This window comes from Oncorhynchus kisutch, linkage group LG17 (assembly GCF_002021735.2).
Source record: "Oncorhynchus kisutch isolate 150728-3 linkage group LG17, Okis_V2, whole genome shotgun sequence".
NCBI classification, from domain to species: domain Eukaryota; kingdom Metazoa; phylum Chordata; class Actinopteri; order Salmoniformes; family Salmonidae; genus Oncorhynchus; species Oncorhynchus kisutch.
Window position 1 is genome coordinate 27,241,812 of NC_034190.2, and position 14,604 is coordinate 27,256,415.

At 47.4% G+C, this 14,604-nt stretch overlaps 1 protein-coding gene across 3 annotated transcripts in view; it reads left to right on the top strand.

Moving 5' to 3' along the window:
• Positions 1–14,604, top strand: part of trappc9 (trafficking protein particle complex subunit 9) — a 304,671-nt gene that overhangs the window by 157,849 nt on the left and 132,218 nt on the right. For all 3 annotated transcript variants that reach the window (XM_031793479.1, XM_031793478.1, XM_031793480.1), the window contains one exon: positions 1,698–1,808. In XM_031793479.1, the coding sequence (XP_031649339.1) occupies positions 1,698–1,808 (111 nt within the window). The remainder of the gene's footprint in view (positions 1–1,697; positions 1,809–14,604) is intronic.

The following is a 14,604-nucleotide window of genomic DNA, read 5'->3' on the forward strand; positions in this document are numbered from 1 at the left end:
GTCCGCCTGAGTATGCATGTTTCGAGCCTTTCGCCAAATGGAATTCTTGAGGTGGAGTAACTCTGCAAGATCGTGGTCGAACCAGGGGCTGAATGTTTTTTTTTTATTCTCACTTTCTTTATGGGGGTGTGTCTGTTAACAATACCACTGAAATATCAAAAAAGAAGGTCCAAGTGTCTTCGACAGAGGGGATCAAGCTGATTCTATACTAATTTACAAAGGCCAAGACATGAAGGAAGGCATTCTCATTCAAGTTTTCTAGCAAGCGTCTATGATAAATCAGGACAGGTCGTTTCACTGAGCAGACATTACGAACACAGGCTGTAAAACAGTGATCACTAAGGTCATTACAGAAAATACCAGACTGATTCCTATCAGGATTATTTGTGAGGATAACATCAAGGAGAGTAGCCTTTTCTGGGTGTTTGGAGTCATACCTTGTGGGATTGGTAATAATCTGACAAAGATTTAGGGAGTCCCATTGCTTTAGGACCTGGTCAGGTGGTTTAAGCATGTTGAAGTTTAGGTCACCTAGCAGGACAAATTCAGACTTAGTTTAAGGGGCCAGGAGAGAGCTTAGGGCAGGTAGGGTACAGCCCTGTGCTGATGGTGGATGATAACACCAAGCAACAGTCAACAAAGTTTAATTTGTTAAAACCAGCCATTCAAATTTTCGGGGGACATACTTGGTGGATACAACCAAGCATTGAAGGTGTTCTTTGATAAAGATTGCCACTCCACCACCTTTGGAAGATCTGTCTTGCCGAAAAAAAGTAAACATCCGTGTTCAAAACACTCTTTCTTAACCACGTTTGAGTAATGACCCAACACATCTGGATTGGAGCTGTGAACCCATACTTTCAATTGATACTTTTTAGGTATTAAGCTTCTAGTGTTAACATGCAGAATACCCAGGTTTTTATGAGAGCAGAAATCAGAGCCCAAATCAGAATTGGGGCTAACAGCTGTAGATGGGCCAGGGTGTACATGCACATTTCCAGATGTCATCAGAAGTAATACAATCAGGGAAAGGCAGAGGACAGGGAGAACTCTGCAGTGCTGATTTTTATGACATTTGAATGTGCATCAGATGGCAACAAGATCATATTGTACAGCAATTTCATCAGGTAACATGAATACAAAGTTGGGCGAGAGGTGGTTAGAATAGGATGGGAGGCCAAGAGTCTGTGTAGCCATTAGAGAGTCAGAGTCCCCAGTGTGGGAACAACAGTATGTCCCACGGTCAGGTAAAAAGCAAGTTCATAGTCAACAAAGCACGCAGGAGTCCTGAGGCAAATAGCATAAAGCACAAGAAAAAATATAACGACTTGAGGCCAGCCGTTGTAAGTTCAGAGTCACTCGCCCCAACAGTGAGTGTGTGGAGGGGGTACCTGTACCAGACAGGCCAGGGCAGACGGTGAACAGGTCACCAGGTGGAATCCAATCAGCAGTGCAGCAGGCAACGGGAGTAGGTGTCACACCCACTTGGGAGAATCTATTTTCGGGAGGCAGATTCCTAGCTAATGTAGCCAACAAGTCTGTCCAGTGTTTTTTTCCAAGTGGAAAAGGAGGTCGTTAGCTAGCTATACCCCTTCAGTTTCAGCAAATGGTTCTTTAAGACGTCCAAACAAAGTTGTCCTGTAGCTGGTACATTTTGGAGATTCTGATGTGAAGACCGGTTCTATCTTTCTCCCCAGAACCCGTCAGTGCCACCTGCTGCTGGACGTGTTCAATTCAACAGAACATGAGCTGACGGTCAGCGCCAACAACAACCAGGACCTGGTGCTGCACGCCTCAGAGTGTCAGAGGTATGTGACCTTTAACCTGCCCATTCAAAGGGAGTCAGTGGATGACATTCTACTCCATTCTATGTATTAAATGTACACATATTGTGGGCCAGGTTTCTCTTATGAACATGCACATAAATTCATTTACGGATATGAACACAAACACAAATCCAACCAGTCAGAGTCATATGAGCGAACAATGTACACTGACCAAGCCTGTGTTGTGTGATTATGTGATGTATGTAGCCTGCAGTGTATTTTCTGTCTTCACGTGTGTTCAACTGGTTTCTTATAGCCTGTAGTTGGGCTTATTGAGACTCTAATGGCTAGGAATGGATTCGTTCCGACGGGTCAACTCTGCCTTGTCGACCTAACCATTGTAGTTAGGTCCATTGTTGACATCCCTCTGATCCCATTTGTGATGTTTTTACTGGGGTCAATAATGACAGCTTCTGGAGCAGCCCTTTAAAGGGATAGTTCACCCAAATGACAAAATGACATTGGTTTCCTTACCCTGTAAGCCGGAATGCCAGTCGAGCTTTGACCCCAGGTATCATACAAGACCACATAAGACCTGGAAAATGCATGAAATGAACAATCCCTGTAAACCTCCCCCTTTACTAACCTAAACTCTCTATGAAGCTGCTCATTTCACTGGATTTTAGTATGAGACAAGGTTGGCTTTGAACACTAAGCGGGGAGCTCCATCAGTAGCTAGCTGCATCTCTCAACTCACATTCATTCTACATTGATGAAGACATGTTGGAAGTTTGTTTACAGTGAGCTACTGTACGTCTTGATATTGGATTATTCTGACACTGTCGCTTCCTCGCCCTCCCTTTCCATTTCTGAACCTCGCCTCTCTCCCTGTCTCCATTCCTCTCCTCTCTTCCTCATACCGCCAGTTAACCCTCTGAACATTACCGAATTCTGATTCCTGTCACAGCTATCTCTGAGCAGCATCCTCCTCCTGCGATGAGTACCGGTGGGGAAGTGTGCGTGTGTGGGGAACACCACATGGGTGCCCCACAACAAGCCCTACTCTACCGGAGAGGAATGCTCTCTTACTTCCTGTATGGGAGAGAACATGGGGTGGTGTGGGGGGTTGTTCTTTTCAGAATATCCTTCTCTAGGACTTTATTTTATTTAACTTTATTTCATCTTTATTTAACCTTTATTTCACTAGGCAAGTCAGTTAAGAACACATTCTTATTTACAATGACGGCCTGGGAACAGTTGGTTAACTGCCTTGTTTAGGGGCAGAATGACAGATTTTTAGCTGGTCAGCTTGGTGGATTCGTTCTAGCAACCTTTCGGTTACTGAGCCCAACACTCTAACCTCTAGGCTACCTGCCTGCCGCCGACTATTGGACAATGTAGCTTTTAGGACAGCTCTACACTTTGTTTCCTTTTAGCCTGTGAATGTTTGTCTTTCTTATACTCTACACGGCTGGTTCATAAGTTAGGTCCATTTTGCTGCTCAAAAGATGTCGGGAGGTCTCCTAATATTTCCAGGGAAGTGACCGTAAGACTTTGGAGCTCCTTGTTCTCTCGTCTATTGGTAAAATGATAACACGATAACACGATTCAGAGACCTCTTTTTAAAGAGTTTTAATTAAGAGTGTGCACGTGAGCCAGTGCACAGGCAGGTCAGCGGTTCATTTTTAATTGCTGGTATTACAGCTGTGGTGGAGACAAAGAGCTCTGAATCCCGCCTGAGCTTCCATACATTAGAACAGGAAAACACTCAGTGAACTTAAGCCCTGGATTCTATAAGATATTAAGAAGGGAAATTGTCCAAATAATCTTTTATGCAGTTTATTAACTTTTTTTTTAAACAATTATTCCGTCTGTATATATTGCGTTATTAACAAAAACCCTATCTGTTTATATAGTGCTATTGTATTAGTTTAAGGTTAAGCTGGGAAATGTTATTTGCATTAATACAACAATGCATATCACATGTGGATGCAGAGGAGGAGTAATTAACAAAAACCCTCTGTTTATATAGTTTATATAGTGCTATTCTATTAGTTTAAAGCTACACTGGGGATTTTAATTTGCAGAAATATGACGCTGCTCGTTCATGGCAGAAAGAAAGAGGTTTGGTTGCTTTCGTGTTCTCCCATCTTTCAACGCTCAGCCTCCTCCTAGATCTTTAACCCTCGTTCCTGTTCATTACTGCTGAAAGACAGATGAGAGGAGCCAGCGATATGAATGAGAATGGCCCCTCTGATGTTTGGAAGCCCTAGAAAGCTCGAACACAGACCTCTGTCTGCCTCTTCAACCAGACATGCTTTTGTATAAGGTTTTCACCATGGGGGATAGGGAGAATAGAGAGAGCAGGACTTGTCTATTTTAGTTTGGTTGTTTTGTCTTTGTGCTCTCCAAAATTCATTGACCCCTTTGGTGTTTAAGTTCATCTTTGTCTTGATTTGTTTGGGCTGCTACAATATTATTATATCATGACTTTAATGAAATTCACAGCATGAGACCTCAAGGGACCATAACCCACAATTAAAATGAGAGAACCTTTATGCAGACCTGAATAAAGCTAAGTAAGCCAATGTAGCGGGGACGAGTGACATACTTGTTGATGAACAGAAAGAGAAATACACTCAGTTGCCAGTTTATTACACCAATCTAGAACCGAGTACCAGAACAGACAGAATTCTTCTGGAAATTCTTGCTCAATTGGTATCAAGGGACCTAACGTGTGTCAGGAAAACATTCTCCATACCATTACACCACCGCTACCAGCATGTACTGTTGACACCAGGCAGGATGGGGCCCATGGACTCATGCTGCTTACTCCAAATCCGGACTCAGCGTGACGCAACAGTGACTCAGCGTGACGCAACAGTGACTCAGCGTGACGCAACAGTGACTCAGCGTGACGCAACAGTGACTCAGCGTGACGCAACAGTGACTCAGCGTGACGCAACAGTGACTCAGCGTGACGCAACAGTGACTCAGCGTGACGCAACAGTGACTCAGCGTGACGCAACAGTGACTCAGCGTGACGCAACAGTGACTCAGCGTGACGCAACGCAACGCCATCAGCGTGACGCAACGCAATGCCATCAGCATGACGCAACAGTAACTGGGATTGGTTGGACCAGGCAATGTTTTTCCACTCCTCAGTGTTGGTGATTGCGTGGTCGCTGGAGCAGCTTCTTCTTGTTTTTAGCTGATAGGAGTGGAACCCGGTGTGGTCGTCTGCTGCAATAAATCGACGAGTTGTGCGTTCCGAGATGCTGTTCTGCACACCACTGTTGTACTGCGCCGTTATTTGCCTGTTTGTGGCCCGCCTGTTAGCTTGCTATTCTCCACTCGATCTCTCTCATCAACGAGCTGTTTTCGCCCACAGGACTGCCGCTGACTGGATGTTTTTGTTTACCACATCATTCTCAGTAAACCCTAGACATTGTCGTGCTTCAAAAGCCCAGGGGGCCAGTCATTTCTGAGATACTGGAACTGGTGCGCCTGGCACCGACGATCATACCATGCTTCAAGTTGCCCAGGTCACTTGTTCTGCCCATTCTAATGTTCAATCAAACAGTAACTGGATGCCTGTCTGCCTGCTTTATATAGCAAGCCACGGTGCTGTGGTGACTCACTGTCTGTGGGTGTAAATCATTTTCGTGAACAAGGGAGTGTACCTAATAAACTGACCACTGGGTGTATATCTGTCAGCTTCCAAACAAACTACTGTGAGATACGTGTTCCCTAAGCCCTAGGAAACTCGAAGACAAATGGACCAGAGCCAACAGCCATGGTTGTTGTTCTCTACATTGACTTCCTTGTGTGTGTGTGCGAGTGTATTTTTGTGCGTGTGCTATTTTAAGTGCCTGAAGTGTATCAGTTTAAGCTCGGACTTGCAGACAGAGAGAATCCCTGAGGGATGTCCTCTTTTTATATCTCTGTTTGTCGGTCTGTTCTGTGTGAACGAAAGCTCAGGGTGAACATCCATGACGGGAGCATCTCCTTGTGTGGTGATGAAGCCTTCCTTTTCAACCCAGCCTTGTCATCGTCCCCGTAATATCCTTTAAGTTCCTCTGCTCCGTACAGGCTGCAGGCTGCTGGCATTTCCTGCGTGGCCTGAAGCCTCTGTTTGATTCACAGGTTTCTGCTGAGGTTTTGGTCTTCCAGCTCTCTGGTGGTGGTGGCTGCCCATTTTGATCTGCTGTATCCAGACATGGGTGATAGAGAACTTTGAAACAACAGCCCATTGCACAGCAGTCTGAAATGAATCTTTCCCCAGCTACTGGCTGGTGAGGTTGTTTAAAAGACACTAGGCTCGTTTGCAATTGTATTATTATCAGCCTATGTTTTGGCCTTTTTTCATTAAAGACATGATCGTTTTGCCAGCATCTGCGTACTGTGACTATCTTTAGTCAGACACGTGGCATGGCAGCCTGGATGTGTCCTGGATCATCCAGTTGATCCAGTGGCGGCTTCTGGTCGACACACCTCTCTCAGGCAACCCCACCCCTCTTCAGCTGTGTCTCCTAGAGGGCTTTGGTCAGGGGGTGTCCGCATGTGTGACACAGCGTAGAGAGAGCGAGAAAGAGACCTCCTCTGGCACCCCAGCAAGTGGTGACTGCAGCGTTTCTCACTTTACCCACACACACTCAGTCAGACCTCTTTCTGTTTACACATGCCTATCGGCACCAATACGTGTGTCACACCCATATGGTTTCCATGGTGACCACTTATCCAATCTCCTGTGTGTCTTACAAGAAGGCAGAGAATATTATTCGACCATTTCCTTACGATGCTCTGTAATATCTGTCTGCTGAGGAGATGGGGGCCGTGGTTTGTGTGTGCGTGCGTGCAGGCTTTTGGCGCTTCCTCTGCGACAGAGATGAGACCTGAATGTTCTGAGGTTCACTTCCTACTGAGGAAGATTCACTTCACATCCAGGGGGAAAAGGCCTCGGTGATGCTGTGAGGATAAATGTTTTTCCCCTCTCCTTCCTTCCTTTTGGAAAATGGCTCCATCTGGGGACACATTCATTATGGAAATGTAATGGTATTTTTTATAGAGGCTCCCACCCTCCCGAACTAGCCCCCATGTGGACAAGGAGTGGTTTTAGGTGTGGGACCGTCAAGATCCCTGCTCACCTGTGTGTGTGGGTGTGTGTAATTTGTGTGTGTATTTGGGTGTGTGTGTGTATTTGGGTGTGTGTGTGTGTGTGTGTGTGTATTTGGGTGTGTGTTATTTGTGTGTGTGTGTGTGTGTGTGTGTGTGTGTGTGTGTGTGTGTGTGTGTGTGTGTATTTCGGTGTGTGTGTGTGTGTGTGTATTTCGGTGTGTGTGTTATTTGTGTGTGTGTGTGTATTTCGGTGTGTGTGTTATTTGTGTGTGTGTGTGTGTGTGTGTGTGTGTGTGTATTTGGGTGTGTGTGTGTATTTGGGTGTGTGTGTGTATTTGGGTGTGTGTGTGGGTGTGTGTATTTGTGTGTGTGGGTGTGTGTTATTTGTGTGTGTATTTGGGTGTGTGTATTTGGGTGTGTGTGTGTATTTGGGTGTGTGTGTGTATTTGGGTGTGTATTTGGGTTTGTGTGTGTGTTTGTGTGTGTGTTTGTGTGTGTGTGGGTGTGTGTTATTTGTGTGTGTGTATTTGGGTGTGTGTATTTGGGTGTGTGTTATTTGTGTGTGTGTGTGTGTGTGTGTATTTCGGTGTGTGTTATTTGTGTGTGTGTGTGTATTTGTGTGTGTGTGTATTTGGGTGTGTGTGTGTGTGTGTGTGTGTGTGTGTGTGTGTGTGTGTGTATGTGTGTGTGTGTGTATTTGTGTGTGTGTGTATTTGTGTGTGTGTGTGTATTTGTATGTGTGTGTGTTATTCGTGTGTGTGTATTTGTGTGTATGGTGTGTGACAGCATCAAAATGTAAGTAAGTTGAGAAATGTGTAGTGCACATTCAGAATCATAGTATTCTATTTGCTTTGTCTTCTGAAACTTGTAAACAGTTGAAACCCTCAGGCCAGGCAACATCCTGTGTTTTCCTCTAATCCAATTCATTTACAGCTATAATCTCCTCTAGTTGAAACCCAAACAGATGTTTTATCATGAGATATAGCAACCTACTAGATACTTCACTAATGAAGTGTAACATCTCCACATCCAACAGTGTTTGTCTACGTAGAGAGAAACCCCGCGCTCTAGAATGTCCTGTCTGCAAACTCTGCGTTGACTGAATTTAGATGGCATGCTGATCAATTCATTAGCATGTCCATGCTGTATATCCATACTGTAATTGTTCGTATAGATCTGTTTCTACAGCTGCCCGTCTGATGGAGGTGCACGTGATACAGCAGGGCCGGTATTGATGGAGATGGAGTCGGCCCTGAGGCTGCTGGTAACCGGGGGTTACGGGGAGTCAGCCGCATGCAGTCTAAAAATAGCGTCTTGCTCTCGCCCGCCTCCACACCGCCCGCCTCCGTACCGCCGCCTCACTGTCAGCACATGAGCTCAAGCATGTGAGCTAAAAATAGAACCCTGGGCTCAGTCGCACACACACACACTGTCGCACACACACACACTGTAGCACACACTCGCTCAGTCGCACACACACGCTCAGTCACACACACACACACACTGCTGATTTTTCTATTTTCCTCTCAGCCTTACCCCAGTGCAGTCACTGACTGTTAAAGCGGCAGCAGAAACACTTTGATAGAAACACTTATCTTCTCTTGCTGCTGCTCGCTCTCTTTTGTCCCCCATTCCCATCCTCTTTCTCTCTGGCTCTCTCTCTTTTGTCCCCCATTCCCATCCTCTTTCTCTCTGGCTCTCTCTCTTTTGTCCCCCATTCCCATCCTCTTTCTCTCTGGCTCTCTCTATTTTGTCCCCCATTCCCATCCTATTTCTTTCTGGCTCGCTCTCTTTTGTCCCCCATTCCCATCCTCTTTGTCTCTGGCTCGCACTCTTTTGTCCCCCATTCCCATCCTATTTCTTTCTGGCTCGCTCTCTTTTGTCCCCCATCCTATTTCTCTCTGGCTCGCTCTCTTTTGTCCCCCATCCTCTTTGTCTCTGGCTCTCTCTCTCTTTTGTCCCCCATTCCCATCCTATTTCTCTCTGGCTCGCTCTCTTTTGTCCCCCATTCCCATCCTATTTCTCTCTGGCTCGCTCTCTTTTGTCCCCCATTCCCATCCTCTTTCTCTCTGGCTCGCTCTCTTTTGTCCCCCATTCCCATCCTCTTTCTCTCTGGCTCGCTCTCTTTTTTCCCCCATTCCCATCCTCTTTCTCTCTGGCTCGCTCTCTTTTTTCCCCCATTCCCATCCTCTTTCTCTCTGGCTCGCTCTCTTTTGTCCCCCATTCCCATCCTCTTTCTCTCTGGCTCGCTCTCTTTTTTCCCCCATTCCCATCCTCTTTCTCTCTGGCTCGCTCTCTTTTGTCCCCTGTTACGCACGCCTCTATGAAGAGGGAACGCAACACCCTGCTACAACTAAACTCTCCGTGAAGCGAAAAAGGTATGGACTGTAGGTAAGGATGACAACAGGCAGAATGTGGTACCGTTTACAAGGACTTTATTCCTTTACACGGTAATATGGGGAAAAGGGGCTGGACGGAACCAAAGCAAAGAAAGTAAATCTCAAAGCCCCCCCCCCTCTCCTATCTTACCTGCCTACCCACTACTTACCTAATTTAGCACCACCTGGTGCCCTAACCAAAATACAAGGGGTGGTCCGCCCAGGTCTTACCTAGTGTGCCTAGACAGCGAATATGCTACGGGTATATGTATGCCCGCGGGCCTCTTGCCTAAGCACTCCCTAGGTGCCTTCCCCTTCCCCCCTGGGAACAAATGAAACAGAATATTAAACTATTTCACAAACAAACTAAGAAACAAAGGACATCAAATAAGCTCTTTCTGAGCAACAAACTCACAGAACATACCACTTTCCAGCAATGTACTCCCAGCAAAATCAATCTCTATCAAAATCAATCTCAGCAATCCCTACCTCTAACAAAAACTCTCTAGCAAAATCTCTCTCCAAAAAGATCTCTCTCCTGAACAGAACACTGGCTTTTATATAGCTTCAGAAGGAATGGGTAATTGGAGACAGCTGCGTCTTGACGAGGGGGCGGGGTCAGCTCTCCAATTAGCCCTGGAGTCGACCAATCAGCTGCTTGAGGGATTTCAGGAAGCCATTTCCTGAAATCATAACATGTAAATACACAAACTACAACACATAATCTGGGGAACGTAACACGCCCACCACAAAAATTGCAAATCTAGTTTTGCAATAACAAATGCCAACGTATCCCCAGTTAGTAAACCCGTGATAGAGCGTCAGCAACCACATTCGCCGAGCCCTTCACATAAGCTATCTGTACATTATATCTTTGCACAATCAGAGCCCACCGCATAAGGCGGCGGTTCTGGTTGTACATTTGTTTCAAGAACACCAACGGATTATGGTCTGTGAAGATACACAAACTACAACACATAATCTGGGGAACGTAACATCCCCCATTCCCATCCTCTCTGGCTCGCTCTCTTTTGTCCCCCATTCCCATCCTGTCTGGCTCTCTCTTTTATCCCCCATTCCCATCCTCTTTCTCTCTGGCTCGCTCTCTTTTGTCCCCCATTCCCATCCTCTCTGGCTCACTCTCTTTTGTCCCCCATTCCCATCCTCTTTCTCTCTGGCTCGCTCTCTTTTGTCCCCCATTCCCATCCTCTCTGGCTCGCTCTCTTTTGTCCCCCATTCCCATCCTCTCTGGCTCTCTCTTTTGTCCCCCATTCCCATCCTCTCTGGCTCTCTCTTTTGTCCCCCATTCCCATCCTCTCTGGCTCTCTCTTTTGTCCCCCATTCCCATCCTCTTTCTCTCTGGCTCTCTCTTTTGTCCCCCATTCCCATCCTCTTTCTCTCTGGCTCTCTCTCTTTTGTCCCCCATCCTCTTTCCCTCTGGCTCGCTCTCTTTTGTCCCCCATTCCCATCCTCTTTCTCTCTGGCTCGCTCTCTTTTCCCCCATTCCCATCCTCTCTGGCTCTCTCTTTTGTCCCCCATTCCCATCCTCTCTGGCTCTCTCTCTTTTGTCCCCCATTCCCATCCTCTCTGGCTCTCTCTCTTTTGTCCCCCATTCCCATCCTCTCTGGCTCTCTCTCTTTTGTCCCCCATTCCCATCCTCTCTGGCTCTCTCTCTTTTGTCCCCCATTCCCATCCTCTCTGGCTCTCTCTTTTGTCCCCCATTCCCATCCTCTGGCTCTCTCTTTTGTCCCCCATTCCCATCCTTTCTCTTTTGTCCCCCATTCCCATCCTCTCTGGCTCGCTCTCTTTTGTCCCCCATTCCCATCCTCTGGCTCGCTCTCTTTTGTCCCCCATTCCCATCCTCTCTGGCTCGCTCTCTTTTGTCCCCCATTCCCATCCTATTTCTCTCTGGCTATCTCTTTTGTCCCCCATTCCCATCCTATTTCTCTCTGGCTCGCTCTCTTTTGTCCCCCATTCCCATCCTCTCTGGCTCTCTCGCTTTTGTCCCCCATTCCCATCCTATTTCTCTCTGGCTATCTCTTTTGTCCCCCATTCCCATCCTATTTCTCTCTGGCTCGCTCTCTTTTGTCCCCCATTCCCATCCTCTCTGGCTCTCTCGCTTTTGTCCCCCATTCCCATCCTCTTTCTCTCTGGCTCGCTCTTTTTTGTCCCCCATTCCCATCCTCTTTCTCTCTGGCTCGCTCTCTTTTGTCCCCCATTCCCATCCTCTTTCTGTCTGGCTCGCTCTCTTTTTTGTCCCCCATTCCCATCCTCTTTCTCTCTGGCTCGCTCTCTTTTGTCCCCCATTCCCATCCTCTTTCTCTCTGGCTCGCTCTCTTTTGTCCCCCATTCCCCATCCTCTTTCTCTCTGGCTCGCTCTCTTTTGTCCCCCATTCCCCATCCTCTTTCTCTCTGGCTCGCTCTCTTTTGTCCCCCATCCTCTTTCTCTCTGGCTCGCTCTCTTTTTGTACCCCATTCCCATCCTCTTTCTCTCTGGCTCTCTCTCTCTCTTTTGTACCCCATTCCCATCCTCTTTCTCTCTGGCGCTCTCTCTTTTGTCCCCCATTCCCATCCTCTTTCTCTCTGGCTCACTCTCTCTAATGGATTCCTGTGCAGGTTAAGATGAAGTGTTCTGCTCTGCTGGTTGAATAATCAAAGGAAAATATGGATGTGTGTGTAATTATAATTGGTAACATTTGTAGGTCTAAGATGGGAGAACCAGAAGACAATTGCATGATCAGATTATGAAATACATCTGTGAGTGAAAAGGGGAATTGTCTTTGTCAGTCTCTTTTCTTCTAACCCACCCCCGTGACGCAATGCAACTGTGCGTGTGCGTGCCCCTCTCTCCCTTCCTCTGTGTGTGTTAGTTTTTCTCCAAGCCCGACATATTCAGACGAACCGACACTTACAGCAATCAGATGATTCACAGCATTTCAGAGCAGGGCTGAAATGGACTCCCTCACAATGTAATGTAGTTATCGTGTGCTGTTGGTCCCAGGCATCGCATCATTTAAACACAGGTCATTGCACCGAGCACTGTCTCCATTAGGACCATGTTATTACACCCGTAAAGTAGGTCTGGCTGTTAGAGAGCGCTACAGGCCACCCATATGTGTGTGTTAAAATAATAATAATGTTTACGTATGTGTGAATTGGAAATGGGATTTTTGTATATCCCAACTCCCCCTGAGACACCATTGGAGAGTGAGGTCACGGCTAGGCTCAGCCATGGTCAACGGTGACACTGGAACAATTAGGGTTAAGTGCCTTGCTCATGGACAGATTCTTCACCTTGTCGGTTCGGGGATTCGAACTGTGCTTGTCTTTATAGTATATAAATATACATTTGTATTTATGCCTGCACACATAAACTAGCTACCTGTGTCACTACATATTCCCTTGGGCATCGTTCCCTAGCCCAGTTACAGCAAAGCCATTGCTTTTAAAGTGGTAAGTGTTCACATTTCCTCATTCCCCATATGCAATGAGTATTGCAGGGTGATGTTCACATTGAATGGAGGCAGCAGGAAGCTTAAACCCTTTCAAATGTTAATTATCTTACTGTATGAATAAAATATACATGGTTTCATATGGTCTCTCTCCCAGGTGACATGAATGAACAGATTGATGCTCTGAAAGGTAGAGGAGGGTGAAGGAAGGGTGATATGGTCTGGAGGTGAAGGGAGGAAGAGGAGGGTGATATGGTCTGGAGGTGAAGGGAGGAAGAGGAGGGTGATATGGTCTGGAGGTGAAGGGAGGAAGAGGAGGGTGATATGGTCTGGAGGTGAAGGGAGGAAGAGGAGGGTGATATGGTCTGGAGGTGAAGGGAGGAAGAGGAGGGTGATATGGTCTTGGTGATATGGTGTGGAGGTGAAGGGAGGAAGAGGAGGGTGATATGGTCTGGAGGTGAAGGGAGGAAGAGGGTGAAGGAAGGGTGATATGGTGTGGAGGTGAAGGGAGGAAGAGGGTGAAGGAAGGGTGATATGGTCTGGAGGTGAAGGGAGGAAGATGAGGGTGATATGGTCTGGAGGTGAAGGGAGGAAGATGAGGGTGATATGGTCTGGAGGTGAAGGGAGGAAGAGGGTGAAGGAAGGGTGATATGGTCTGGAGGTGAAGGGAGGAAGAGGAGGGTGATATGGTCTGGAGGTGAAGGGAGGAAGAGGGTGAAGGAAGGGTGATATGGTCTGGAGGTGAAGGGAGGAAGAGGAGGGTGATATGGTCTGGAGGTGAAGGGAGGAAGAGGAGGGTGAAGGAAGGGTGATATGGTCTGGAGGTGAAGGAAGGGTGATATGGTGTGGAGGTGAAGGGAGGAAGAGGAGGGTGATATGGTCTGGAGGTGAAGAAAGGGTGATATGGTGTGGAGGTGAAGGGAGGAAGAGGAGGGTGATATGGTCTGGAGGTGAAGGGAGGAAGAGGGTGAAGGAAGGGTGATATGGTCTGGAGGTGAAGGGAGGAAGAGGAGGGTGAAGGAAGGGTGATATGGTCTGGAGGTGGAGGGAGGAAGAGGAGGGTGATATGGTCTGGAGGTGAAGGGAGAAAGAGGAGATGTAAAGAATTGTTAGTAGTCTAATTGCAGTACCTATTCTATGTTTATGCACAAAATAACAATCCCATAGACTATTTGCGTTGTTGGAACAAGGCATTTGGTGGCTCAATGTGACTGAAGAAATGAATGCAGTGCTGGTTTGAAGATGGGACTTCAGTCAGGGACATAAACCCACCACCACTAATGGATTCCATTCGCTCCGTTCCAGCCATTATCACCCCCTCAGCAGCCTCCGGTGGACTGTGTGTGTGCCTGCCTACTGTACGTGTGTGTGTTGCATTTAAAGCAGAAGCTTCTCGTTTGTCTGCTCCGACCTCTTAATTGGTATTTCATTTCTGCTGTCCTTTGTAACGGAGGCCTGTGAAATGATAATTGCATTGCTCTTCCTCCCTCCCTCCCTCTGATGGGTGTGGTGTGGTGTGCGTGCGGTGCGTGCGGTGCGTGCGGTGCGTGCGGTGCGTGTGGTGTGTGTGGTGTGCGTGCGGTGCGTGTGGTGTGCGTGCGGTGCGTGTGGTTTGCGTGCGGTGCGTGTGGTGTGCGTGCGGTGTGCGTGCGGTGTGCGTGTGGTGTGCGTGTGGTGTGCGTGCAGTGCGTGTGGTGTGGTGTGGTGTGTGTGTGTGCGTGCGGTGCGGTGTGTGTGCGTGCGGTGCGTGTGGTGCGGTGCGTGTGGTATGTGTTCGTGCGGTGTGTGGTGTGGTGTGTGTGCGTGCGGTGTGCGTGCGTACGTGCGGTGTGTGTGCGTGTGGTGTGGTGTGTGTGCGTGCGGTGCATGTGGTGTGCGTGCGTGCGTGTA